The 26839-nt window shown below is 39.4% G+C and overlaps 3 protein-coding genes across 5 annotated transcripts; 2 read left to right on the forward strand and 1 right to left on the reverse strand.

The window, feature by feature from the left end:
• Window positions 1-391: 391 nt before the first annotated feature.
• Window positions 392-10759, forward strand: cfap99 (cilia and flagella associated protein 99). 2 transcript variants are annotated; one of them, XM_007252522.4, is made up of 16 exons: window positions 392-882; window positions 989-1113; window positions 1254-1398; window positions 1481-1575; window positions 1775-1887; window positions 2459-2636; window positions 3302-3382; window positions 3487-3555; window positions 3702-3788; window positions 3933-4021; window positions 4803-5007; window positions 6562-6703; window positions 6808-6959; window positions 7086-7291; window positions 9887-10079; window positions 10551-10759. In XM_007252522.4, exons 2-16 carry the CDS (start codon window positions 1006-1008, stop codon window positions 10641-10643), a joined length of 1956 nt encoding a protein of 651 aa, XP_007252584.3. In that variant the 5' UTR covers window positions 392-882; window positions 989-1005; the 3' UTR covers window positions 10644-10759. The 2 variants fall into 2 exon arrangements, with proteins under 2 accessions (XP_007252584.3, XP_007252585.3); XM_007252523.4 differs by lacking the exons at window positions 392-882; window positions 989-1113 and having other exon boundaries at window positions 1294-1394.
• A 780-nt stretch (window positions 10760-11539) lies between these two features.
• On the reverse strand, window positions 11540-20962 carry rtkn2 (rhotekin 2). Of its 2 annotated transcripts, XM_049463358.1 has the most exons (13): window positions 20752-20962; window positions 19685-19786; window positions 18877-19079; window positions 18480-18532; window positions 18345-18398; window positions 17897-18014; window positions 17593-17793; window positions 17405-17499; window positions 17070-17176; window positions 16797-16928; window positions 13360-13522; window positions 13153-13260; window positions 11540-13059 (listed from the first exon to the last, which is right to left on the reverse strand). In XM_049463358.1, the coding sequence occupies exons 1-13, from the start codon at window positions 20884-20886 to the stop codon at window positions 12461-12463; spliced, it is 2070 nt and encodes a 689-aa protein (XP_049319315.1). In that variant the 5' UTR covers window positions 20887-20962; the 3' UTR covers window positions 11540-12460. The 2 variants fall into 2 exon arrangements, with proteins under 2 accessions (XP_049319315.1, XP_049319316.1); XM_049463359.1 differs by lacking the exon at window positions 19685-19786.
• Window positions 20963-21039: 77 nt separating this feature from the next.
• znf365 (zinc finger protein 365) lies at window positions 21040-26839 on the forward strand. Its single transcript, XM_022672854.2, has 5 exons — window positions 21040-21854; window positions 23442-24166; window positions 25233-25404; window positions 25498-25544; window positions 26580-26839. The coding sequence occupies exons 2-5, from the start codon at window positions 23454-23456 to the stop codon at window positions 26722-26724; spliced, it is 1077 nt and encodes a 358-aa protein (XP_022528575.2). The 5' UTR covers window positions 21040-21854; window positions 23442-23453; the 3' UTR covers window positions 26725-26839.

Raw genomic sequence — 26839 nt, forward strand, 5'->3', positions numbered from 1 at the left:
ATGTGTACTTGTTCTGTAAACAAAAATGATGTTAAAGAAACCAGAATATATTTTATACTTTAGTTTTATCTAAGTAGCTACATTTAGCTTTGATGACAGATTTGCACACTTTTCGTGTTTTTTTTTTTTTTGTCAGTGAGGTAGAGTCACCCGGAATAGTTTTAAATCTTTAACATTAATCTACTGTGTAGAAAATAAATTAAAGAAATAAAGAGAATGGAAAGAAAAGGTGTGTCCAAACCTTCGCCTGTCACTGTAGATACATGTATATAAGTACGTTATACCTATTCATTCCAAATGTCTGTCTGTCTATCTATCCATCCATCTATCTACACAATAATGTGGATGTGGTTTGTAAATCAATGAATCTTTGAATCGCGTGTTCATTGCATCAGTCCATTGAAATTGCCTTGTCTAAAGAATCGATTCAGCAAAACCCATCACTGCTCGCTAGCGCATGAGCGCAGTAGCAAGGCTGCGGAAGTAGCCTCTGACTGAAGTCAGAAGGACTGATCTGGGTTGCCAAGTGCTCCTCTTTGGCTCCTCTTTTGTGTCAGAGTTCCACCTTTTTTGTCTCTGTGGGTGGACCAGAGCCCACAAGGGCAAACCATTAAATTATTGACATACGCGCTTTTCTTCTGACCACGAAAAATATTTTTTGACAAAATATTTTAACACCGGAGCGGTTTAAAAATAAGAATAATATATTTTGAAAAAGTGTCGAAATTGGGAAACGCCCCAATGTTGCTTGGCAACACCAAAACATTGTATTTGTGAGACGGGTCTGGAGCAGAAGATGGAAAATAGGGCTGTATAACAGTTTGCTTCCCTAAATAAGAGATATAGAAGGAATGTTGCAGAGATAGCGGCTCAGACTAGAGGGTAAGTTCGGTTTAACATTTATTTGTTTGTTTATTATTAAAGGTATTTAACTCTGCTCTTAAAAATATGTGGCAAACCTAGACAATAATTTAAATTCTCTTCACAGGTAGAAAGTGTCTCAGGATGGACTGTAAAGGGCTTGTCAGAGAGGTCATCTCACTGCTGGACAAGTATAATCCAGATGAGCAGAGTGTGGACAGTTTTATAGAGGACTCTGTCAAGACCCTTGGGGTATTCATATATGTATCTATCAAATATAAATTAAAATAAAATGTTGTAAATTAAAACATGTATAGTATTGATCATGTATAACAGTAAATCTAGTGTCACAGTCCTGTTCAATGTTTATTTTTTATTTTTTTGTTCTCCAGGACCATTCATCTGGTGACCAGAAGTTTTTCATTGATGTTGTTTATGGATGTGTTGTGTATCGAAGGCTTTTGGATGTTGTGGTCAACGTCTTATATAATCAGACTGGAAAATCCTTATTCAAAGCTGATCGGACTCAATATGTTGGTAATTTCTTTGTATTTACTAAAATAAAAATGCATCTGTTGCATCAGTTTTACTCATGATGCCCTTTTGTTTGGCTACTCAGTGGTCTGTTATCTTGCCATGTTCCATCTTGAGGATCTGGGCTTTGAGCAGTTCAGTAGGATAATCAAGTCTCTGGATAGCTCAAAAATGCACAAGGTAAGAAGAAACATAGTAACCTCAGAATCACAAAGCCGCACACATTTCTTACAAGATGCTGACCTTGGTTTATTCATAGCACTGTAACTATGATGCATTTATTTGATCTCCTCAGTTATGAAAAAGTCACAGATTAATCCTGCAAAAATATAGAAGGTGTGATTTATTTACACATTAAATAATCTATTATTTTTCTCAGTTTCTTAGTTTCTTTTTTAACGTCACCAACCTCACCACCTGGATCCATGGAGAGTGGAGTCAATTTTATGATGCTGCCTATGTGGAGCACAAGTGGATAGCTCCATTATTGCGGTACGTAATACAAATCTAATCAAGTATTTAAAAAATCAATATACACTTTTTTGCCAAAAGTATTCACTCACCCATCCAAATCATTTTATTCAGGTGTTCCAATCAATTTCATTGCCATATGTGTATAAAACCCAGCACCTAGGCATGCACTCTGAATCTACAAAAAATTGTGAAATGGTTCGCTCTCAGGAGCTCAGTAAATTCCAGCATGGTACAGTGATAGAATTCCACCTGTGAAATTTCCTCACTATTAAATATAGTGTTATAACAAAGTTAAAGCGGCTGAGAACAAAAGCAACGGATGCATAATGCGGCACCTTCTGCAGTCAATCACTACAGACATCCAAACTTCATGTGACCTACAGATGAGCTCAAAAACCATAGAGCGTAGAGCTGTGTCTCAGGAATGGATTCATAGCCAAGCAGCTCCATCCAAGCCTTACGTCACCAAACGCTATTACAGGCGAGCGGATACTTTTGGCAATATAGTTTCTTTTGTACCACAGATAAAAAGCAGGGTGGTATTAGTTGTTCACATTAATTGAATCCTTTCCTGTCCTCTCCTGATTAGATGGCGGACTGAGATTGAAGGTCTGCTAGATCACCTTGCCAAGAAAATGACCAAAAGCAGTCTGTCGAGGAACTCCCCCAAGAAGTACACACAGCCTAAGGAATTTGATCTTACAAAGCCTAAACCTCGTCCACTACCAGCTCCTGAGTGTATTCCACAGCAGGAGAAGGCCAAACCGGTCAGTTTGAAAAGAGATATTTTTGTTATGTTCCATAAAAGCAGTTACTTAGAGCTATAAGAGGGACTAATTAGCTAATGTAGTATATTCTTTACTAATTAATTTTCACTTCAGTATCCAACAAAATATTGTATTTCTTATGTATGTAATATTTTTTAGAAATGTACCAAATCAAATGCAACTGAAATGATTCTATAAAAAATGGCAAAATAAACTTTTTTAGTTTTAGTATATTAATTTATACTAACTAATAAGTGATTAAATCTCAACCAGTTGGAATGTTAACAAATTTAACTGTTCAATTAATATATTAAGTTTTTAATTTTCTTTTTTTTTTTAAAAACAAGGCAAACATAAATTTAGGCTATTTATTTTACACAGTAGTAAAAATTATAAAAAAACCTGTGGGAGAATGTGTTTGGTATTTATTACTTTGTATGGTTTTAGCCAAGAAAATAATTTTAGTGCATTTCTAGTATTTTTTTTATTGTTTATTTTATTATTTATTCTTTACCTTTGCACTTATAAATTTAAACATTTTTATTAGTACGAAAATGAGTATGAACATCTAAAAGTAGCCCATAGTAGAATAATGAATGTGTTTTTGCCATTATCTAAGGTGCATGCAATTTATATTTATGAGTCATTTAATTGCTATTTTACAGGTTCCAGCAACCACCCACAGAACTCCAAAAGAGCCCAATGTTCTGGAGGAGAGCAAACAGAAGAATCACCTGAAAGCACAGGTGAGATCTTTGTTATTAATGCTATTAAACAGTATGTAATAATATTATATTCTATTTTACTGTGTTTTATTTATTGATATTATTCATATGCCTTCCACTCTTAGCAAGTCTTGTATGAGGCAAATATTCAGCAATTCCGATGTGCAAACCCACAGAAATCTGAGAAAACAAAGGTAAGGGAATCTCTTAGTACATACTTAAGTGCTGCATTTATAGCTGTATGTATATTACAAAGCACACTACGCAAATGCAATTATTAAAACATGCATTCATTAACAGCTTCCCACACAATGAAATGGTGTTTCTTTTTGGCTGATAGAACACAGTGTCGCAGATCCAGCAAAGCTATGATGCTAAACTGAAATTTGACAATGTTTACACCTCTGGTACTCCAGCTACGCATAAGGTATAGTCAAAAGGAAATGTCTTAAGTCGTCTAGTAGACACACTTTAAACAACAGTCTAGTCTAAACAGCTTCTTGTCCATACAATAAGAACATCCCAGTTTTAACACATTTTTTGGCCTCTGTATTTGTTTTAAATTATTCAGATGAACGATTTACCCATCAGGATGAACACGACAGCTATTCTTCGGGAAGGAGCCCTGTATAATCGTCAGATGGAAGAGGAGCTGAATAGGTACTGTCTTAAAGTGGGAAACAGTAACTAGCATAGCTGCAGGTGCTTCAGTTAACAATTCAGATAAGTTGATGTTTAGATAGTGAGATAGAGATAGAAAGAGGAATTTGTCTTTTTAGACATAAACTTCGCTAAAAGTGTGAACAATGAACAATTTTAAAAACAGTTTTAGAAGAAAATACAAACTCCTGAGTCTAAACTAACATGCCACATGTCATGGAATAGTCATGACTTTTTGCGGCCTCGTCCAATGAATGTGTATGTGATTTCTGTAGACATTACCGTGGTGTTTGGTAAATAGTGTACTAGTAAATCAGTACACTAGTGCTACTGTGCATTGAGTGGTGTTAAATGCTTCTGGCACCCACTATCAGGCCACGTATACTCATGTGAACTTCAGACTCCTTTTCTAAAGTTATGTGGGCATTTAGCATAACATGATCCACAGTGTTGAATGAAAACTTGGCATATGTCATAGTAGGTGCTGTTTTCTGTGGGTGGTAACAATCATGACAGCCTATAAATGACCAGGCAAACAACAAGTGACTAAAATCACATTTACAATCTGTACAGAATGCCCTAATAGCGCTCTTTGGCTTTAATGAAACATGTAAAAAGTAAGAAGATATGATAATACACCATGCCAGTGTATAAGGATCTGAGTGACTTTGACCAACATCTACAATCTACACAATATTAGGAAATAAGGGCCGATTCATACACTGATAATTATGAATACATAATGAATAACATATTAAACTGTGTAAATGTATGTTCACAGACTTGAGCGCCTGATGCAGGGGGGCAATGAGCCCTCTGTGTTCCTGCAATGGCAGAGGGAGATGAAGGAGAAGGACCTGCAGGAGGAACTGGCCCAAGTGGAGCGCAGGAGGCTGGAGGGCAAGATCAGCCATGAGGAGGCTCTGCTGGCACGCCAGCGTGTTCTGGAGCTCAACCAGCACAAAGCTCATCTTAAAAAGGAGGAGGTGAATGTCATGTAGTTATATGTTAGTTTTAGAGTGTAGTAGTAATGCAGAATGCATTGGAATTTGGCTTTGTGTAATGACACCCATCAAACACCATCGGCACTAAGGTGGAGAACTAATTATCCAACATGACTCACTGCTTACTTCTTGTCCTTGTGGCTGAATGCAACCAAAACCTCAGAGAAATGAAGACCATGTCAAAAAGCATAAAGTTGTGAAGAAACCTTTGGACTTGAAGTGTAGCAACCTTATCTTTAACCTCACTACAGTTACACTGTTACACTGGATAAAGATGACAGTGAACATATCCCAACTTTCCTTAAAGGAACTGTTTGGTAGAATTACCAAGATATTTCACTTACCCCAGAAGCAGTCAAGCAAGGTTGCAAGAGCAAGACATTAAATATTTAATGTGATCTTTTACAACCAGACATGCTAGGCTAATATTGCTAACAAACACTAATATTAGACTGTCCCTAATTAGATTCCAGTAAATACTCACCTAAATGCTATAAATAACCATTAAACTAATTCATTAAATCATACCTAAATATTTTACAACTTATTTAATCTAAAACTGGAACTATCCTGCTAAAACCCCGTTATTCCACTTTTAAACTGCATCATAGTAGGTGTTATAATATGTGCACACTGTGCTGAGATACATAAATGTTTTAATATTGATATGTCCGCACAAACCAATTAGGATCTGTATTCATTTTGAGCAGGCTAAGACACAAAGATGACATTTGTGACAGTTGAAGTTCAGTTTTTGGTAGCATGTTAGCCTAGCATTTACTATTTATACTGAATTAGTTATTTTTTTATGGAACTATTCTTTAAAACATTGTGACACATTGTAAAACATTGTGAGAACGTGCGCCATAGCGCCGCCTACAGTCAGAAGGGAAACCTGTGCTTTAAGACATATTTTCCCATGTGGGAAAAAAAGATACATATTTTACACATTCATTTGTATTTCAAAATATATGTTTATCCAAATATTAAAAATATATATATTTTTAAATAGATTAAAAAAAATCTTAAAAAGTTATATGTATGACATACACTAGTAAATATAAATTTAACATGGCAAAACTGTTTAATTGGAGCAGATAAACAGTAAAGATGCAGTTGGATCTTTTTTTGTAAACGAAAAACTAAAACACAGTTTTTTTTTTAAATTTAAAAACAAATACATTTGGAATCTACATTTATACATTTCTTTTGATAAAAGCTTTAACACAGCATTGGATTAAACATTAACACATAAAAGTTCTGGACAAGCTGAGAGGTACAGAACCAGCGTACGAAGTGGAAGAATCATGTGGACTGATGCATTAAAGTAATATTACAGGACTTTAGACAAATTTGACGCAGTTTTCATTCAGTTGTGTTCTTTTCGCTTCATCGGAATTATATAGTGCAGTTAGCATTCTGCCGAGCCCACAGAGTAGTAACATTAGAAACTCTCTTTGCTCTAAAGCTGTTATTTTAAAGTAAAAGTGCTAGATAATATTGTTTTAAGGAGGAATGTGTGTTCCTGTATTTCAGACTGCCGAGCTGATGCGCAGGTACGCAGATAAGCGTCTGACGGAGGAGAAGGAGATTAAGGAGCTGGTGCAGCAGGTGGCCAATGGCCACAAAAACTCCAAAGCTGCCAAAATGAAATTGCATGAGCTCAAGCAATGTATTGGTAAGTGATTATATGGACAATTTATTAGACCAAATCTCCTCTAAGCGTTCAGAAATATGAGGTTTTCACACTTTTAACTGTATGCGTATGTGTGTTTACTACAGTAAAGGAGGTTTCTGAGCAGAGTAGGGAGCTTCTTCAGCAGGCACTTGAGGAAGCCCAGGCTGAGCTGAGCCGCAAGTTTGAGCTCATCCGGCAGATTCGAGCCCTTGAGTCAGTGCCTTCCATTAGACACAAGTTTGTGGATGACACAGAGGTGCTTACCATCTTACACATAATACAGTAATACAGTTCTAGCCGTGCTACAGTGACTGCCTGTGTGAGGATGGGTATATCTGATCTAGCAACCACTGATTGCTTCTCTTTTGTTGATGTATCTCAGACTGGAGGTCATGACCTGCTGTGTGAGATGTCTCTGGCAGAGCTGCGGGAGCGACTAGCCAGGCTGAGGGAGGAGGAGCAGCAGGAGCAGGAGGAGAAGAGGCAAAAGATCCTGGAGGAGAAACAGAGCAAAGAGCAGCTACTGCTGGAGCAGCTGGACACAATTGTTATTCGCAGGGCTGGAGCAGGACAAGCCCAGGCACGGAAGTAAGTACATATATATTTACAGCTCTAGAAAAAATTAAGAGACCACACAAATTGAAAACCTCTAGAAAATAATCAAGAGGAAGATGGATGATCACAAGCCACCAAACTAAGATGAACTGCATACATTTGTGCACCAGGAGTGGCATAAAGTTATCCAAAAGCAGTGAGTAAGACTGGTGGAGGAGAACATGATAAGATGCATGAAAACTGTGATTAAAAAACAGGGTTATTCCACCAAATATTGATTTCTGAACTCTTAAAACTTTATGAGTATGAACTTTATGTTTTCTTTGCATTATTAGAGGTCTGAAAGCCCTGCATCATTTTTTTGTTATTTCAGCCATTTCTCATTTTCTGCAAATAAATGCTCTGAATTACAATATTTATATTTGGAATTTGGGAAAAATATTTTCCGTAGTTTATAGAATAAAACAACAATGTTAATTTTACACAAACATTATATATATATATATATATATATATATATATATATATATATATATATATATATATATATATATATATATATACAGTGAGTCCAAGAAGTATTTGATTCCTTGCTGATTTTCTTCGTTGGCCCACTAATAAAGACATGATCATTCTATACTTTTAATGGTAGATGTATTCTTACATGGAGAGACAGAATATTAAAAAGAAAATCCAGAAAATAAATATAAGGAATATATATTAATTGATTTGTATTTCATGGAGTGAAATAAGTATTTGATCCCTTAGTATTCATTAGCAGTTCTGGCTTTTACAGACCAGTTAGACACTCCCAATCAACTTGTTACCTGACCTGAAGCCACCTGTTCTCACTAATCACTTGTGTGAAAAACACCTGTCCACACAATCAGACAGATCACACAGATTTCAAGTCTCCAACATGGGTAAAACCAAAGAGCTGTCACAGGACCTCAGAGTCAGAATTGTTGACCTTCACAAAGCTGGAATGGGCTACAAAAAGATTAGTAAGGTGTTGGATGTGAAAGTAACAACTATTGGTGCAATTATCAGAAAGTTTAAAGAGTATAACATGACAATCAACAGACCTCGGCCCGGTGCTCCAAAGAAGATTTCGCCTCGTGGGGTGGCAATGATGCTGAGAACGGTCAGAAATCGTCCTGCAACCACTCGGCAGGAGTTAGCAAATGACCTGAAGGCAGCTGGGACCACAGTTTGCAAGGAAACAATTGGCAACACTTTGCGCAACAATGGATTCACATCCTGCAGTGCCCGAAAGGTACCCCTGCTGAAGAGAGCACATGTGGAGGCGCGCCTCAAGTATGCCAATGATCATTTGAAAGATGAACCAAGTTATTGGGAGAAGGTTTTGTGGTCAGACGAGACCAAAATTGAACTTTTTGGCCTCAACTCCACCCGCCATGTGTGGAGGAAGAAAAATGCTGCCTATGACCCCAAGAACACTGTGCCCACTGTCAAGCATGGAGGTGGAAGCATAATGTTTTGGGGGTGTTTCTCTGCCAAGGGTACAGGGCTACTTCACCGCATCACTGGGAAGATGGATGGAGCCATGTACCGCACAATCCTGAGGGACAACCTCCTCCCCTCTGCCAGGGATCTGAAAATGGGCCGTGGTTGGGTCTTCCAACATGATAACGACCCTAAACATACAGCAAAGGCAACAAAGGATTGGCTCAAGAAAAATCACATTAAGGTCATGGAGTGGCCCAGCCAGTCGCCAGACCTCAATCCGACCGAAAATCTATGGAGGGAGCTGAAGGTCAGAATTGCCAAGCGACAGCCCACCAACCTTCATGATTTAGAGAGGATCTGCAAAGAAGAGTGGGCCAAAATTCCCCCTGGTGTGTGTGCTAAACTTGTGGTTAACTACAACAAACGTCTCACCGCTGTGCTTGCAAACAAAGGCTTTGCCACTAAGTATTGAGTGTGTTTGGCAAGAGGGATCAAATACTTATTTTCCTCATTGAAATACAAATTAATTAAAATATATTCTTTAAAATTATATTCTGGATTTTTGTCTTGATGTTCTGTCTCTCCATGTTAGAATATATCTACCATTAAAAGTGCAGAAGGATAGTGTCTTTATTAGTGGGCCAACGAAGAAAATCAGCAAGGGATCAAATACTTCTTGGACTCACTGTATATATATATAGCAAAAGCAGAGAAACTGATTCAGAACCTGAAGTGGTCTCATAATTTTTTCCAGAGCTTTATTTATATATATATATATATATATATATATATGTGTGTGTGTGTGTGTGTGTATATATATATATATAGTCAAATATTTTTAGGTTTAGGCCTACACAGACTGATGTGCCAAATGTTATAAGACTAGTATCATGTACCATGACTTGTGTAAGGCCTCCTGCACAGGATGTGATTTCTGCCAAATTTAGACAGACAATTCCAGCCCGATACCATCGGTCACAGTCACTATCACCCACTGCATTGAATGCCCACACACCTTTGGAAATGTAACGTCACCCATCTGGAACCCACTATCATGCTGTGCCCAACTACTACTACGTCTTGTATGTAAAGAAATATATATTTCATGCTATTACACACTAAAACTTGCATTGGTTGAACATGTGTAAATGTGAACAGGCAGGAGGAAGAAAAGAAAATGAGACTGAAGCTGCAGGAGGCAGTCAGTAAGGACGAAAGAGTGGTGAACCTGCAGAAAACTCTGGAAATGAAGCAGCAGGAGAGAAGGAAGACGAGGGAGAGTGAAAAAACAAAAGCAAACATTAACAAACAGGTGGCTACTCAGAAGGTTAAGAGCTACAGCCATGAAAAGGTGAGAAACATATTGCTTAGCCTTGAAATGCCCTTGACACCACACTCATTTTAATGAATATACTGAATGTGAATTATTCACTTTTTATTGTGTCCACAGATAAATGCACTATATGCTCAAATGTTTGTGGACACCCCTACTTTACATTGCACCTATTCCTGAGACAGATGTGCAAATGCACACACAAAGAGCTTGTCTATTCCCGGTAGATAAGTAATGGTAATCTAATAGCAGTTCATTTGCGGTGTAGCAGTGAAACTGTGTTCTCTGGAACAATGGTGCTCCATCCTATACATTTTGGATGATGTGGGGTGGTGGTCATTCGACATCCTGACCATACTAGTGCTCGTCACTATATGCAAATCACAGTCTCATAGCAATGCTCTAAAATAACATTAGTACTGTAATTTCAAACCAATACAATATGTATAGATGTTATATTTAAGATGTTTATCTGCCCTTGTTGAGCAGCAGGCACTGGAGGAGCAGCACTGGTTGCACCTGGAACAAGCTCTAGAAAGGCAAGTCCAAAGAGAGGCATCAAGAAGGAACACCCCAGATTAGACACATGGAATTGCTACATAAAACCTTTTCTCTTCACCATTGTTAACTAAGATCTGTAATCTGTAAATGTTTGAATTATTGGATTTTAATGTAATAAAAAGTACAAAGAAAAGTCATCATTTGTAGTACGCATTTGCTTTCTTTTTTTTCTCTGCACATGCCACAGTCGCTTAATGTATGCTGGTTAACGTTGAGGGTCACGTGAATTCCAGTCAATATCAGCAGATTCTTGAGAACAATGTTAAAGAATCAGTGAGAAAGTTGAAGTTGCACCGGGGCTGGATACTTCAACAAGACAACGACCCTAAACACTGCTCAAAATCTACTAAGACATGCAGAGGAACAAATACAATGTTCTAGAATGATCATCTCAGTCCCCAGACCTGAATATTATTAAAATCTGTGGTGTGATTTAAAGTGGCTGTTCATGCTCAAAAATCATCAATCCTGACTGAACCAGAGATGTTTTGTAAAGAGGAATGGTCCTAAATACCTTAAACTAGAAGCCAGACTCTCATTGGAAGCTGTAGAATTTTTTAAAGGCTGTTGTTTCTGCAAAAGGAGAATCTACTAAATATTGATGTAAACTTATGTACGTGGACCTGCCTAATTTTGTTTAAAAGACTTTACGCACTTTCTGTAAATCCGATAAACTTAATTTTACTTCTCAAATAGCACCGTGTTCTTCTGCTATGTGATATATTTAACTGAAATTGCTGATCCCAACAACCAATGATTATAAAGGAAAATCATAAATGATCAGGGGTAACCAAACATTTTCATACCACTGTATATAATAATTAAAAATAAAGCAAAAACAAATCACAATACAGCAATGATCAAAATGTTTCATGGTTCACACAGTTTATGTTAGAAAAAAATGAAGCATAGCCAAATGAGTTTAGTGGTTTATTCTGTTCTAATGAGGGGGGAAAAAAACTGACAATGAACAAATACATGTACATGGAGAAAACTACAACAAACAGTTTTTTTTGAACATAAGCATACAATATTGCACAGTAACTATTTACCTCTACATTTTACATTATTAAACTTATTGTCTAGCATATTCTAAATCACATCTCACATAGCTTTAAGTGCAGGTATTAAATCTGCATCGATTAAGGCAGTCAGTCTAGTAAGTTAGCCTAGTAAACAGTTAAGAAAAAAATATATATTTAAAAAAGAAAAAATTATCGACATTTACAATACATTTCTGCTTAATTGCTTAGTTTAACAAATGTCTATGTGCATGTCTTAACAATCCCAAGCAAATTAATGAAATATATTGATGCTAGAAGCTTGTTACATTTTTCATTAGTTTAATTATTTTCTGTTGCCAGTTTAATGATTAGCCTACTACTATTGTTTTACTATTACAATAATACAGAAGCCTCAATTTCCCTGGTTACACCTCTAATTCTGTCATTAGTGTAAACTATAGAAGACTGTACATGTTGTGCTCTCAACAAACCTGAAGGCAGCAGAAGCCACCTAATGTGCATTTATACAACTTAATGTGCCAAAGGTCTTATCGAAAGTGCGTATAGTTTAGTGGTTCATTATTTTTTTGAAATTGTAAGTGTTTATATTTTTAAATACATTTGAGTTCACAGTTTGTTAGATTGAAAGATATACATGATATTAGCTGCCAAGACATTCGTTTCAGTCCTGTCATTTAACTTTAATGTCTGCAGTTTTGTAAAAATGTTTACTAAAATTTTTTGTTACTAAAATCTTTATTTAAAATGATTAAATGGTAGGTATAAAATAGGCATAGAGATGGTGTCCGAACGAGTTAAGCGTTTCTCAGTAGCTCACCATGCTTTGGGATTCATTTTCTCTCTGAAAGACTTCCTCAGTTTGCTTCTAGGGGCAGGGATTGGGGGCTGAGATGCTTGGATGCTGTTTATTTCTGTGTGTTCAGCCTGGCTAAACTCAAAGTCCCTTTCTTTCGGAGTGTAAGGATTTTGAGAGGGTTCGATCTGGGCTAACGGTGGATTTTTGCGAGATGGTGCATGAGTCTTCTGTAACTGATGAATGATGGCAGAAAATTTGGCATCCAGCGATGGCCGCCCTGTACGAGACTTCATCCCTTTACAGGAAGAGTTCTCTTTCTCCAGACAGGATGGTGCAGTGACAGAGTGGGCAAACGGTAACTTATCAGGGGGAGGTGGAGGGGCTCTTCTCTTCTTGGTGCTGTTTGAACTTGGGCTGGAAGTGGACTGGACACTGTCTTTACCTGGTGACAAAACAGTTTTCTGCACTACCATTGGTCGAGATCCTTCAAACAGGGCTGCCCAATGAGGAGGTTCTCTTTCCTCTTCTTGACCAATAAGAAACCGCCCATCAGTTTCCTCAATCTTATTGTGAATAATATCGGTCAAACTCTCAAATTTTCCTGGAGAACCAATGCCTGCAAAGCAATAACACCAGTTTCAATCACATTATTGGTGTAAATCCATGTATGCTTAGGCAAACAATACGACAGTGTAGGACAATTACTTACTCAGGTCATTATAAACAGAGTCAGCTTGTTTAGCAAGGAAAAGTGGGGGCTTCCGGGGGGACACAACTTCAATTTCCATCAGCTTGTCACAGGCGTGCTGCCACTGACCTATTGCAGAAGCAAACAATTGATTTTTTCTTTATCCAACAACGAACACACAAAAGCTTGCTAATCACTCTCTCCTATTCACACTGGTATCTCACTCACTCTGGTCATACAGGTGTTGCCAAAGGGCGTTTAGCCAGTCCTGCAATTGTTCTTGTGTCTCAGCTGTGAATACATGGCTAGCAGTGTCTCTTGTCCTTGGATTGATCAAGCTTAGTCTAGCCCCACTCTTCTGGTGGCCCTCCACAACACGGATGCGAGTATCCTAGACATAAAAAATATATATATATATAAAAACAAATTGTGTGTAAAATTTTACATTTACATTTAAGATATTTAGCAGACACCCTTATCCAGAGCGACTTTTAGCTGGTTAATCTTGCAATTTACAAATGAAAGTAGACATCAAAGTCAAAGTCAAAGTCAAAGTGTTTTTTATTGTCATTTCAGCTATATACAGAGTACACAGTGAAACGAAACAACGTTCCTCCAGGGACCATGGTGCACATAAACACAGTGTAGACAGAACAATAGTGCAACAGTACAAAAGTGCAGACAGACAATACAACACAATACAGACAAAGAATAATAAATAACAAGACAGTGTGCAAATTATGCAGTGTGCAAAAAATGTGCAGAAAAGACCAGTGAGGTAGTAATTACCTCTATTACACAGTGTGCAATAGAGTCCAGTGAGGTAGTAGGGTTTTTAGTGCTTTCCATTTTCTGGGGTAAGTGGGGTAAGAGTGTGTGTGCATGTACAGAAAAACCATCAGTTCAGTCTCTGCAGTTGAGGAGTGTGATGGCTTGGGGGTAGAAGCTGTTGCAGAATCTGGTCGTGCTGGACCGGATGCTGCGGTACCTTCTTCCCGAAGGCAGGAGGGAGAACAGTTTGTGTGAGGGATGGGTGGGGTCATTCACAATGCTGGTTGCTTTGCGGATGCTGCGGGTGGTGTAAATGTCCGTGATGGAGGGGAGAGAGACGCCGATGATCCTCTCAGCTGTCCTCACAATACGCTGGAGGGTCTTGCGGTGAGAGACGGTGCAGGTCCCAAACCAGGCAGTGATGCAGCTGCTCAGGATGCTCTCAATGGTCCCTCTATAGAAGAGTGTGAGGATGGGTGGAGGGAGACGGGCCTTTCTCAGCTTCCGGAGGAAGTAGAGACACTGCTGGGCTTTCTTGGCTGTAGAGCTGGTGTTCAGGGTCCAGGTGAGGTTATCTGCTTGGTGCTCTTAACAATCTCCACAGAGGACCCGTCGATGTTGAGTGGAGAGTGGGTGTGTTGTGCTCTCCTGAAGTCAACAACCATTTCCTTTGTCTTGTCCACATTCAGGTGAAGGTTGTTGACTGTACACCAGTCTGTCAGCCGCTGCACCTCCTCTCTGTATGCTGACTCGTCGCCTTTGGTGATGAGACCCAGTACGGTTGTATCATCGGCGAACTTGATAAAGCTGTTAGAACTGTGTTTTGCAGCACAGTCATGAGTCAGCAGGGTGAACAGCAGAGGACTCAGGACACTGCCCTGGGGGGCCCCAGTGTTCAGTGTGATGGTGCTGGAGGTGCTGCCCCCTAACCGGACTGACTGGGGTCTCCCCGTCAGAAAGTCCAGGATCCAGTTGCAGAGGGGGGTGTTGAGGCCGAGCGAGCTTAGCTTCCTGATGAGGTTCTGTGGGATGATGGTGTTGAATGCTGAACTGAAGTCTATAAACATCATTCTGACGTAAGTGTCCTTCTTCTCCAGGTGGGTGAGGGAGAGATGAAGGGTGGTGGTGATGGCATCGTCCGTGGAGCGATTGGGACGATACGCAAACTGCAGGGGGTCCAGTGAAGAGGGCAGTCGTGTCTTGATGTTCCTCATGACTAGCCTCTCGAAGCACTTCATGATGATGGGTGTAAGTGCAACGGGACGGTAGTCATTGAGGCAGGACACTGTGGACTTCTTCGGCACGGGAACGATGGTGGTGGACTTGAGGCACGTTGGGACAGTGGCGCTGCACAGGGAGATGTTGAAGATGTCCGTGAGAACATCTGTCAGATGGTCTGCGCACTCCCTGAGCACTCTGCCGGGGATGTTGTCTGGTCCTGCAGCTTTTCGTGGGTTGACTCTGCGCAGAGTGTTCCTCACGTCCACTGCAGTCAGGCACAACACCTGCTCATCCGGCTTGGGCATGGTCTTTCTCGCCATCGTGTTGTTTTGTGCCTCAAACCGTGCATAAAAGTTGTTCAGGGCATCAGGGAGGGAGGCATCACTTTCACAGGACGGTGGCATTGTCCTGTAGTTGGTGATTGCCTGGATGCCCTGCCACATACGCCGCGCGTCACCCGTGTCCTTGAAGTGGCTGTGGATTCTCTGGGCGTGTGCGCGCTTTGCCTCTCTGATGGCTCTTGACAGGTCGGCTCTCGCTTTCCTCAGGGCCACCTTGTCACCCACTCTGAAGGCGGAGTCGCGGGTCCTCAGCAGCGCACGTACCTCAGCAGTCATCCAAGGCTTCTGGTTTGGGCGTGTAATGATGGTCTTGGAGACAGTGACATCATCAATACACTTGCTGATGTAGCCAGTGACTGATGCTGCATACTCCTCCAAATCAACAGAATCGCCTTCAGTAGCAGCCTCCCTAAACATGTCCCATGCAGTGCACTCAAAACAGTCCTGAAGGGCAGAGATGGAGCCTGCCGGCCAGGTTTTCACCTGCTTCTGAACTGGTCTGGAGCGTCTGATGAGTGGGGTGTATATTGGAGTCAGCCAAACACACATGTGGTCCGAGAAAGCGAGGTGGGGGCGGGGCTCCTCCCGGTACGCGCTGGGGATGTTTGTGTAAACAAGATCCAGCGCGCTCGCTCCTCTCGTTGCAAAGTCCACATGCTGATGGAATTTAGGGAGCACTGACTTGAGATTTGCGTGGTTGAAATCTCCGGCGATAATAAACAGTCCGTCTGGGTGTTTGTTCTGCAGATCGCTGATAGACCGACAGAGTTCACACAGAGCCTCTTTAGCATTAGCACCAATGCTAGCGCTGGGTGGGATGTAGACAGCAGCTATTAGCACGGCGGAGAACTCCCGTACTAAATAAAAAGGTCTGCACTTGACTATCAGGAACTCCACCAGCGGAGAGCAGTGTTTGGCGACAGTCACAGCGTTGTTACACCAGACATATACTTAGTATCAAAAAAAGAATTTGTTGCACCTAGAGGGAAATGTTGGATTGCAGTGCTATGTAGAAGGAACACAAATTATTGATTTAGACGGATAAGGACAATACAGATTTAATGGTGGGATTCGAGTGTTTGTACAAAAAAAATTTTGTACATTTTTAATCAGGATGTGGCTGGCCATGACATAGCATTGGTGTCTTCAAGGTAAACTCTTGACACAGCAGCTGTATGTGGACAAACACTCCAGACACACTTCCTTAATTTTATTTTTGATGGTGAATGTATACTGAATATCAAAGACTCTGGAGACAAGAATCAGTCAAAACTCTTTATAATAAGATAAGAACGCATGTTTAAAATGATACAGTTTTAGTTGTTGCCCTACCTTGTTTATTGGGATAACCATGCTGGGCTCCACCTTAGCTTGAATCTCCTCAGGGGTGAAGTAGCAGGAGAGCAATCCAGCCTTTAGCACACAGTACAACCCACAGCAGCGCTGCAAACCTTCGATAGTTTGCTAAAAAAAAACAAACCCATTTATCAGGTTTATAATCATCATCCAACATAAGTCTGATACTGCTTATAAATAGTTTGTGTTTAATTAGATGACTGACACTCTTGAAGCACAAAAGATATTAAAAATGTTTGTGCCCTTTACCTGTTGGCTGAGATAGCCACTCATCATATCCTGCTGCATGCAGTCAGGTTGTGCCACCAGCTGACAGCACAGGTTCCCATAGAGAGGCAGCCAGGATAATGCCTCAGCTAAATAAACAAGCAGACAAACACAAGAATCATTCAATTAAAAGTACATTGTCTTTTTACTGAATGGCAATTACTTAAAAGATGAATTAAACATAGAATTACATATTTATTAAAGTATATTAATACCAAGAATACAAAAACACAATTTAAAGCACAAAGCTACGAATAAACCTCTAAAAGCTCTTAAACACAACTTGCAAGTCAGTCCAAAATATTTTATCCACTTACTATTCTTAGAGACTATGAGTGAATGAGACTGAAATGAGCCCTCTGCCTGTTCCAAAGCGAGAGTTGTGTATGCCAACAGAGAATACTGTACCCCACTGAAACAGAATATGGGGAAAATTGCAAAGCGTTGAAAACTGCATCATGCATAGATATGTGTACATATTTCTGAAAACAAGAGCCGTGCTTACGGTGGCATTGGGTTAGACTGAAGAAAAGCATCAGGATCACTTTCGTCTTCAGTAAGGAAAAGTTTCTTCCCAGATGCTTTTCCAAAAGAGGAGCGGAATTTTCTGGCCAGTTTCTTTGGTGTATTGACTAGAGCTCCCTCCTCTCCGACTGCACAGCTGTAAAGCTCAACCACCAGCTCAAAGTCCGGCTTAGCCTCAGAACTGTGACAACACAAGCAATTAGACAGGGATAGAAGGACTTTGCTTCACTCTATTTCACTTAAAACATAATTTTATTACAAACTGTGTTTAACAGAATACTTACAAGACAGTTACACCCTCAAAGCAGATATCAGTTATTGTTCTGTCTACAATCACCATCTCTGTGTCAAATATCTCAGTGCCAATCTTCATTAGACAAAAGACCGCCACTCGCTGAGGATCTGTTGAAAGAACTTATGACTCAGTAGGTGATAATACATGCATTATGAAAGGACAATGTTTCACATTCTTAACATTTATTATGGTTAAACTACTAAATAAGATCTAACAAACATTTAAAAAAAAAAAAAAAAAAAAATCACATTTACTATATTAAGTGCTATGACCGATATAACACTAGTAGCCACTAGCATTAGTAATTCAAACTTTGACCAACTGCATGTTTCATTAAAAACAAAGTGATTATTTATGTTTAACAGAATCATTTAAGTTCTATTGGGGTGTAATTTCTATTCTAGAATTCAGTCAATAGCAGGAGATCGTGAACTCACTCCCTTTGCTGTTGAAGTGCTCAGAATCCTTCCAAAAAAGTGGGATTCTCAGACCTACATGTAGGGAACATAAACACATTAATTAAATAACACCAAATTATTAATATAAAAAAAGAGAAAAGGATAAAGTCTTACCCGATATGGCTACTTTTCCCTTACAAGGCACCTGGTTCTGGGAATCTAAGGACCTGTAAAACCATTTGAATACAATTATTTATATTTTCTGTAAAATATATTTCTTTATATTTTAGCAGTCTAATCTGCTTATATAATAAATACAGTATATCCAATCACTACTTAGAGCATGTAAACAAATCAGTAACACTCAATGTTTCCAGAGGGTATTTTTTGTACAAGACATTCAAGTGATGGGATAAATGCAAATGTAAATTCTGGCCAAACATTATTCAGGCCAGTTGTTAATCCCATCAAGGGTTTATTTATGTATTTATTTTTTTAACAAGATCTACCACAAGAACTACAATACACAGTAATGCAACAACAATATTTAGCTTTTATCACAAAGCCCTACCTTCTTCTAAGACTCTTAGCCTTGTCCTGCTGTTCTTTTCTTCTTTGTGCCTCAGACATATAGGCTTTGATTCTCGCATTGCAGGTCAAGAGGCTTTTGGCTGCATCAAGGATCTGTTCTCTCTTGGTGCTGGCAACCAGAAGCTTGTATGCACCAGCTCTCATGCGCATCTCAAAGTCCATCTTTTCCTGTATATCACAGTCCTAAAGAAAAGTTGGTGTCAAAGATTAGTTGGGATTCTACAAAGTAGGTTTATAATAACAGCTTAAGACTGCAGACACTGGACACAAGGTAGAGGAAATAGGAAGGACTTCACTGCAGTACAACTCTAGGGGAGATGAGACATGATATGTGAAATGGCTGTTGATTTTGTGAAACACTATGGAATGCAATAGCACAATAAATACCATTTATAACAATGAAACATGAGAGCATTTCTCAACCAGCCTCCACAGCTTCTCCTGTTTCACGAGCAGTGGCCATAGGGCAGGTTTAAAGAATGAACTGAAACAGGCATGAAAGGGGATAGAGGGGTGGGAAAAAGTATGATGAATGAAGATGCAGACTGACCTACACAATGGGACTCACTATCTAGGAAATGAGATGAGCTGTGTAGTGATGTTTTAGAGTTGGATTCTTTTATAAGTCTATAAAAATGTATATATTTCAGGTTAAACTATTCTCTGAAAACTACCACAAAATAATGCCTCAAATGTATTGCATGTTTTTTTTTAACATTAGACAACAAATGGAAAAAAAATACATCACCACACACTCGGTCAGACATACAGCCTAGTATTTTGTCTACCTGTAATTTCTTAGAAATTTGTCGTATGTACAACAAATTCATGTCCTCTATTATCTGCTGAGGGTCATTCAGGCTTGTGCACCGTTTCATTCTTGCTTTTGCCTGAAAGGGATATAATTTTATTCATAAACTGTGGACACATTCAATAGCTAAACTGCAGGATACACAAACACACATAAAATATGGGAAAAATGGAGAGCCCACTTCAGTTTCCAAATCAGTTTCTCTGATTTTTTTTATAGGTATATGTTTGAGTTCAATGAACATTCGTTTTATTCTAAAAACTATAGACATTTCTCCCAAATTTCAAATAAAAATATTGTCATATAGTGCATTTAATTTTCAGAAAGTGAGAAATGACTGAAATTACTACAAATAATGCAAAGAAAACAAATTTATATTCAGTTTTAAGAGTTCAGACACAGTCTTTCACACTGCTTTTGTATAACTTCATGCCACTTCTGGTGTAACAATTCAAGCAGTTCAGCTTGGTTTGATGGCTTGTGATCATCCATCTTCCTTTCCAGAGGTTTTCAATTTGGTAAAATCAAAGAAACCCATCATTTTAAGTCTCTTATTCTTTTTTTCCAGAACTGTATAAAAGCTGCTTGTAAGGTTGAAGGGAGCAGTTTTTCTCCCTTAAAAATGTAAATCCCCTTCATAGCTTCATTTTCAAAGACAATAAATAAAAAAATAAGAAAAATATATAATAAATGTACATACACACACTTATTTATTCTTTCTTTCTTTCTTTAATATTTTGTAAATGCCAATATCATGCAGCCTTACAGACCTTAAATAACAGATTATTTAAACGTGTCACATTATTTTTTTCCTTTCCAAAACAGATGAATAAGGTCACAACAAAAACAAATAGCTGTTTATATAATATTTATAGTTTTCTTTGATAAGCTTAATGATAGGACCACGGAAACATTAATAACCACAGGTAGCAAAACACTGGATTACTGAACAACAGAAGAACCTATCCAAGTTACCCTCAGCGTTAGCGACCTGCAGGCTCCAGCGTTACTCCCGGTGCGGAATTTTAGCCAAAACTAACTTACCTCGCTTTGTAGGAACAACACACTCTCTCTTATCTTCTTCCTCTTAACCTCCATGGCGAAAGACGAACAAGCCGACACAGTGGACCTTGCTCCCACATTTCGCCTAAAAATTCGTCCGTCCCGCGGCAGCTCCATACTGGCTCTTTCCCAGAGAGACAAGCCCCCTCCAGCCCAGCAAACCGACACACTGCGCGGCTGAGATTTAGCCAATCGGCTGCCTCCAAACCTCCCGGTTGCCTAAACAACCAGCGGATCGTACCACTTTCAAAATTTGAACTGGAGGAGTGGGGACGTGTGTCATTAAAGCTAGTGAGTTAATACAGTAACGTTGGGAAATCGCTCTTGTTTTAATTAGGTAAGAGATTTCACGGCAGTGAGTCTTATATTTGCAGTGTTTTTTAGTATAAAACACTGCCTATCATTTACGTTTGGGGCTGGACTCGCCCGTCTGTGCTCGAATAGGTCGGTCTGATTGTCTGTCGCACTCTGCATCCAAATGAATTCTCAGTCATTCCATCCAGAGCGCTGTAGGAGCTGCAGGTTCACTGAGACTGCTGTGATTATTATTATTATTATGACTGAAGATAAGCGTGCTTACATATTTAGGTTATCACAGATCACTGCTAACGTTACTGCTGCAGGGCGCCGTTAGAAATCTCTGCAGAGATGTCCGCGGCCCTCGTGTTGCTGTTATTACAGCAGGTTAGCAGCTAATGTTAGATGTGTTCATCACATAGACCGAGTGTAAGTGTGAGTGTGGTCGAGGGAGGAACAATCAGAGAAGCTCAGCCAGACTATCTAACCTAGCTCACCTAACGTTAGCTAACCTATAGCTACCTGTCGAGCAGAGCATCCAGCCTGTAAAGAAGAAGAAGAAGAAGAAACGAGGTGGCCCCTTTTCTATTCCTGGATATTAACGCCATTATCTGCCCGGGATGAGCTGTTTTCTACAGATGTTTGATGATGATGGTTTAATCGGCGACAGAAGAACATCTCCATGACTCTTCATGTCTGCACGACTCGGGCTGACATCTGACAGTAACAAGTGAACAGAACGCCTCCAGAAGAAAGCCTCCATAACCAGCCCCTTTCCTTCCTTTAATGTAAGCCAACTGAGCTAAACCTAACATTCTCAGATCCACATGATAATGACATTCATTATATATATATATATATATATATATATATATATATATATATATATATATATATATATATATATATATATATATACTGGATCTTAGCTAGTTGTGTAGCTTATGTACGTCATACCAAATACAGTGGTCATCTAGATTTAGATCATAATTGTAAAAAAGATTACAAAAAAATAACCTAGTTCATTCAGCATTAACATGAGATACCGTTTATTACTGAACGGATCATGTAGCTAAAGCTATCTTGCTCAGCTATAAGGAGCAGTCAGCAGCATGTGACTGTAGTCAGGCGGATGAACCTGTTAGAGCTGGCTGGCTCTGAGTGTCATTTCTGCTCCACCTAAATCCAGCTATTGAGGCTGTAGCTAGCTGAGACCATGGGGTTTTTCTGTCTTGACACTGATCGTTTGGGGGATGTGTTTAAAATTGATGAATGAACACATGAACGCACCAGTCTCTTGAAGAGCATCTATTTGTTCTTACCGTTTAATAAAGGCCAGGGCAGCATTTGGCTAGCAGAGCCACACTTGCAAACTTTAAATTGGAATTACACCATTTTTTTAAACTCTCTACAAAATATAATATCTAAGATGTAAAATAAAACAATACAGAGCAGTTTGAAGGCCTGAAATATACAGGATTAAAAAAAAACTGGAAAGTAGGAAGTTCTATTAGTCTCTTGCTCTATTTAACCTCCGTATAACTGTACCTTTCTTTGTTTATCCCAGTTAGACAGGTAGGTCATTTAGCCATCATATCACAGTCCACCAATCTTTTAAACTTCACTGATAACAATTCTTTTCTAATTTATTGTCAGAGCATTTTATTTATTAATAGCGTTTAGTATGTAAATAGTGGTTCAAGAAACATATAAATGTTTCTAAAATAAATCATAAAATAATCTGTCCTATTCAAGAGAAACTGAATTCATTGGTAGAATTCTGAGGGCCCTATATCCCCGTAACTAGCATTGTAAGGCTTTTTGGAGCATCCGCTAAAAACTTTGTAGTTCAGAGTGCTGGCGGAGAACGAAGGTGGGCTATTTAAGAAAAGTTCATGCTCATTATGTTTTACTCACTACTACCATATCATGTCATCAAATTGTTATAAATACTGAGACATAGTTTAATATTCGGTTTAGATAAGAATTTGACCTGAAATGTTGTTCCTCAGTTCATTCATGTCAGAGAGGTGTTGTAAGGTGAAAGAATTCTGCAACAAGAAGGTATTATTTGACAATTTATCAATGTTTTGCACTTTCTGTCCAAATGTTTGAGGAGAGGAAACTCCTAATCAATGTATTAGGCTATTTTAAGTTGCAACTCTTGCTGACACAAATGTGCAAATGCACAGAGATCTATGAGTATAGGACTCTGGAGCAGATAGACATCAACCTGTTGGCAACATGCCTAATGCTAGGCTTGGGATAGATGGATATAAAGCCCCCTCATTCTTGGGGACAGGGTTATAGGATCTTATTAACTTCTCAATACTTGATACTGTGTGACTGTAATGACTGTGATGTTATGTTGTCAGGTTATTTCTGACATGCAGCAGAAGGTGTGCACCCGCAACACAACCTTATTTGTGGAGAATGGCCTGGCTTGCGGTGCTGGTGCTCCATCTCAGCTCCCGTTTCGCTGCCCTCGGTGTGGGGAACACGAACGCTTCCACAGTCTGGCTGCACTGAGGGCCCACCTAGAGTACAGCCATACGTACCACACCCACCCCAGGCATGACTTCAGCCTCCCAAACAGCAGGGGCCACTCATTCCACGACTTCACAGACGACTGCAAGAGGGCCAATGCCAAGACCCAGACCACAAAAGATGCTGGCACTGACACTCATTCTCTAGGGAGGGGGGAGCACAAACTTCCATTGATATCTGACCCCCCTCCACCTGAACAGTGTCCACAGGGCCCCCCATCCCCAGAGAAGAGTATAGCTGGTGGGGAGATGCCTGTTGGTACAGAGCTCCTCTCTGTCCCAGTGGCCTCAGTTGGTCAGAGGCTGGAGGGCATGATGAGGAACGCCAACAGTAGCATGGAGCGACGACTGCTGCGGCTGAGCTCAGAGCTGGCCCAAACTGACACAGCCCTGATATGTGAGCGAGCTCACTCGCACCACCTGGCTCAGGAGCGACAGGAAGTGCTGGAGCGTGAGCGGGCGCTCAGCAGGCAGGTGGACGCTGCTGTAATGGTCATTGCGACGTTGCGGCAGCAGCTCAGCATGTCTGAACATGAACTGGAGCGCAGGAAACAGTAAGTAATGTACTTCACATTGGAGTAATAAACAATCTAAACATCTACAGAAGTTTCTTATTTGGGCAGAAAACTTAATACAGAATACAATTTCTGTTGTTGATTTTATATTCAGTGAATCACAGCATGCAGTAGACATACAAATGTTCGCCAAAACTGTATGTTAAACATAAATAACTCTTGCTTTTTAACATTTGCTGTGATTTCTATTTTATTTTCAACAGCATGAGTACAAGATATTTCATTTAATTTTGTCTGGTAAACTTCATTTACAGTATCACAGTACACAGACGTGCACTGGCACAACCACATACCATGACAGACACTGGCTTTTGGACTTGACTAACTTTTGTTGTTAACACTCTGATTGGTCATTATAATTTTTGATCTGGAGCACACAGCGTCAATTTCTTGCTAAGTAATCCCTTGCTCATGTGTCTCTATAAGCAATTGCTAAATTAAGGTTTTTGAGACAATGGCATCTGAAGAATCAGAACGCAGCTTAGTCTTGTGCTCTACAGTGCACTGCAAGTCCTGAAATATAAATATATAATTTGCATTGTTTTTATACATATTAATACTTTTCTCTTGCATTTGTTGACAACCCGGAGATGCTTTTTCCATCTTTGATCTTCTTTGCTGAATGCTGCTTTTGTATCTTTTTACCTCATTAGTATTCCTAAATTGACCTTGTCCCAAATCTTTTTGAAATGAAGATGTATTATAAGATGTATATGTATGTATACATATTTTATTTTATTATTTTACTGTGTTGATATTGTTTTATGTAAAGCTACCATGTACATTGAAAATAGATAAGATTGGCCAGTGTGGCTGCAGGTTTTCATTTCAGCCAATCAGAAGCACATACTGTCAACTGAAGACTTGCCAGTAGATAAAATAAACAGAATCAGTTGTGCTGCTGAATGAAAACCTGTGGTCCTTGCTGATATGATTTTACAGTTGAGTGAGCATTATCTTAAGATTTTATCTGTTCTATTCTTCTGTATTTTTTGCATGATAAATATTTTGATGTAAATGCGTCATTATTTGTAAATGCTTTTAGGGAAGTCATCACGATTCAGAAGTTTCTGGAAGCAGCAGCACAGCATGAGATGTGTGGGAAAGTGCGTTTGCGCCGGTTCATTGAAAACCTCCTGCGAAGGATTGCTCTTGCAGAAAGACTCCTGGAGTATTATCAGAGTGCTCCACACGAGCATTACTGCACCGCTCACCCTGTACGTCCTAGCTTTTACTGCTATACTAAATACAGTACTGCGTGCGTGTAAAAGTTATTTGTTATCTATCTCTCACTTATTTGTTGTTTCTAGGGGGCTGCTTCAGCTGACATTGGTCCACAAAGAATAACCAAAAGCAGGTATTGCTTGAATTTCTGAGACTTTTGTGATGTAGGTTTTGTACACTGTTAGGATTTTTCAGCAGCAGTGGCACTAGCAGCAGGACCACACTCCAGCCCTCTATTTCCAAAACGGCACTACTTAGAGTGCTGCTGTATACAATGCAGGCAGTGGGAGAGAGTGAGCAGGGGGTTGTTAACAGGCTAAATTTCCACAAATTACATAAAATAAAGCATTCAGCATGTCATAGCATTAGTTTAATAGCTACAGGATTAGCATAGCAATGTTAGCTGAGCTGTGCTAATTTAGAATTTATATGTTTACCAAAACAGTGGCTGCTTTCTTTGCATAAATTTTACTCACATGTGGCTTGAGTAGCACAAGTGGGGTAAATTTATGATTGGAATGGCACTGCTGAGGTAACATGAAACATGAACATAAAATTGCACTGCTGGGGTATACAATATATATATTTTGTATGTGTTATCGACAAAAGTTGTAACAAAAAGTTTTGCTGAATTATTAACATCTACACTTTTATAATGATAGACCCCATCAAGTGGTAAGATTAAATCCATAATGGCATGAGGATGCCTTTTTAAAATGTAGAATCAGGTACAGTCAGCATATTTCTGTTGGCTGATTTAAGGGCTCTTGAAGGAGAATGTGTAACGTGTAAGGTGTTTGTTCTGGCCTAATTTGCCTTACATGCCTTGCAGCAGGTGCACTTTCCCCTATAACTTATTCATCGAGTTCACACAAGGCTAGCCGAGGATCGTTTTGCTGTAGTTTATAAGTAATGGCCACAGTTTCTTGCCTTCATGTGTATTTTCTTGTGTGGTTCAGGACGTAGGGACTTTTACCCTTTACATTTGCTTGCTTTAACTTGGACTTTAACTTGTAGGTCAGTTGACACAATATCAAAATGTATCAAGACATTAAAAGGACATGACAAAGCATCTTTTACTGCATTCAAAAAAATCTGGCATTAGTACTCATTTCCTCTATTTTCTTTATTTTCTTTTCTTTCTTTATTTATTTTTTTTCTCTCCCAGATCTACAGGAGAGCAGCTGGTTCACGAGGAAGAGCAGGCACATGGACGCCAAGCTGGATGGGGGGCATCCAGAGTGTCTGGGGAGAGACTGGGTCATCAGGGCTGCTGGCTCCAGCGTAGCAGGTCAGACGGTTACGAGGTTTAAGGAGCTGACCTGAGCCTTGCACTGAATGTATCGTTTGTTTATACATGTAGCGTACTGAGATTGTATTTTAAAGTAATATGTTCACAGAACCTCTACAAAGAAAAAAAAAAAACAA

The sequence above is a fragment of the Astyanax mexicanus genome, chromosome 14 (genome assembly GCF_023375975.1).
Source record: "Astyanax mexicanus isolate ESR-SI-001 chromosome 14, AstMex3_surface, whole genome shotgun sequence".
NCBI classification, from domain to species: Eukaryota; Metazoa; Chordata; class Actinopteri; order Characiformes; family Acestrorhamphidae; genus Astyanax; species Astyanax mexicanus.

Excerpts from the sequence above, each read along its gene's own strand:
- znf365 (XM_022672854.2), top strand. The coding sequence starts at position 23,454 with ATGCAGCAGAAGGTGTGCACCCGCAACACAACCTTATTTGTGGAGAAT. Across the intron at positions 25,405-25,497 it reads ATTACTGCACCGCTCACCCT|GGGGCTGCTTCAGCTGACAT; the intron begins GTACGTCCTAGC and ends TGTTGTTTCTAG. Across the intron at positions 25,545-26,579 it reads CAAAGAATAACCAAAAGCAG|ATCTACAGGAGAGCAGCTGG; the intron begins GTATTGCTTGAA and ends TTTCTCTCCCAG.
- rtkn2 (XM_049463358.1), bottom strand. The coding sequence starts at position 20,886 with ATGGAGCTGCCGCGGGACGGACGAATTTTTAGGCGAAATGTGGGAGCA. Across the intron at positions 18,015-18,344 it reads GCACTTCAACAGCAAAGGGA|ATCCTCAGCGAGTGGCGGTC; the intron begins GTGAGTTCACGA and ends TTCTTTCAACAG. Across the intron at positions 13,523-16,796 it reads TGGTTATCCCAATAAACAAG|GATACTCGCATCCGTGTTGT; the intron begins GTAGGGCAACAA and ends TTTTATGTCTAG.
- cfap99 (XM_007252522.4), top strand. The coding sequence starts at position 1,006 with ATGGACTGTAAAGGGCTTGTCAGAGAGGTCATCTCACTGCTGGACAAG. Across the intron at positions 1,399-1,480 it reads TGATCGGACTCAATATGTTG|TGGTCTGTTATCTTGCCATG; the intron begins GTAATTTCTTTG and ends TTGGCTACTCAG. Across the intron at positions 5,008-6,561 it reads CTCATCTTAAAAAGGAGGAG|ACTGCCGAGCTGATGCGCAG; the intron begins GTGAATGTCATG and ends CCTGTATTTCAG.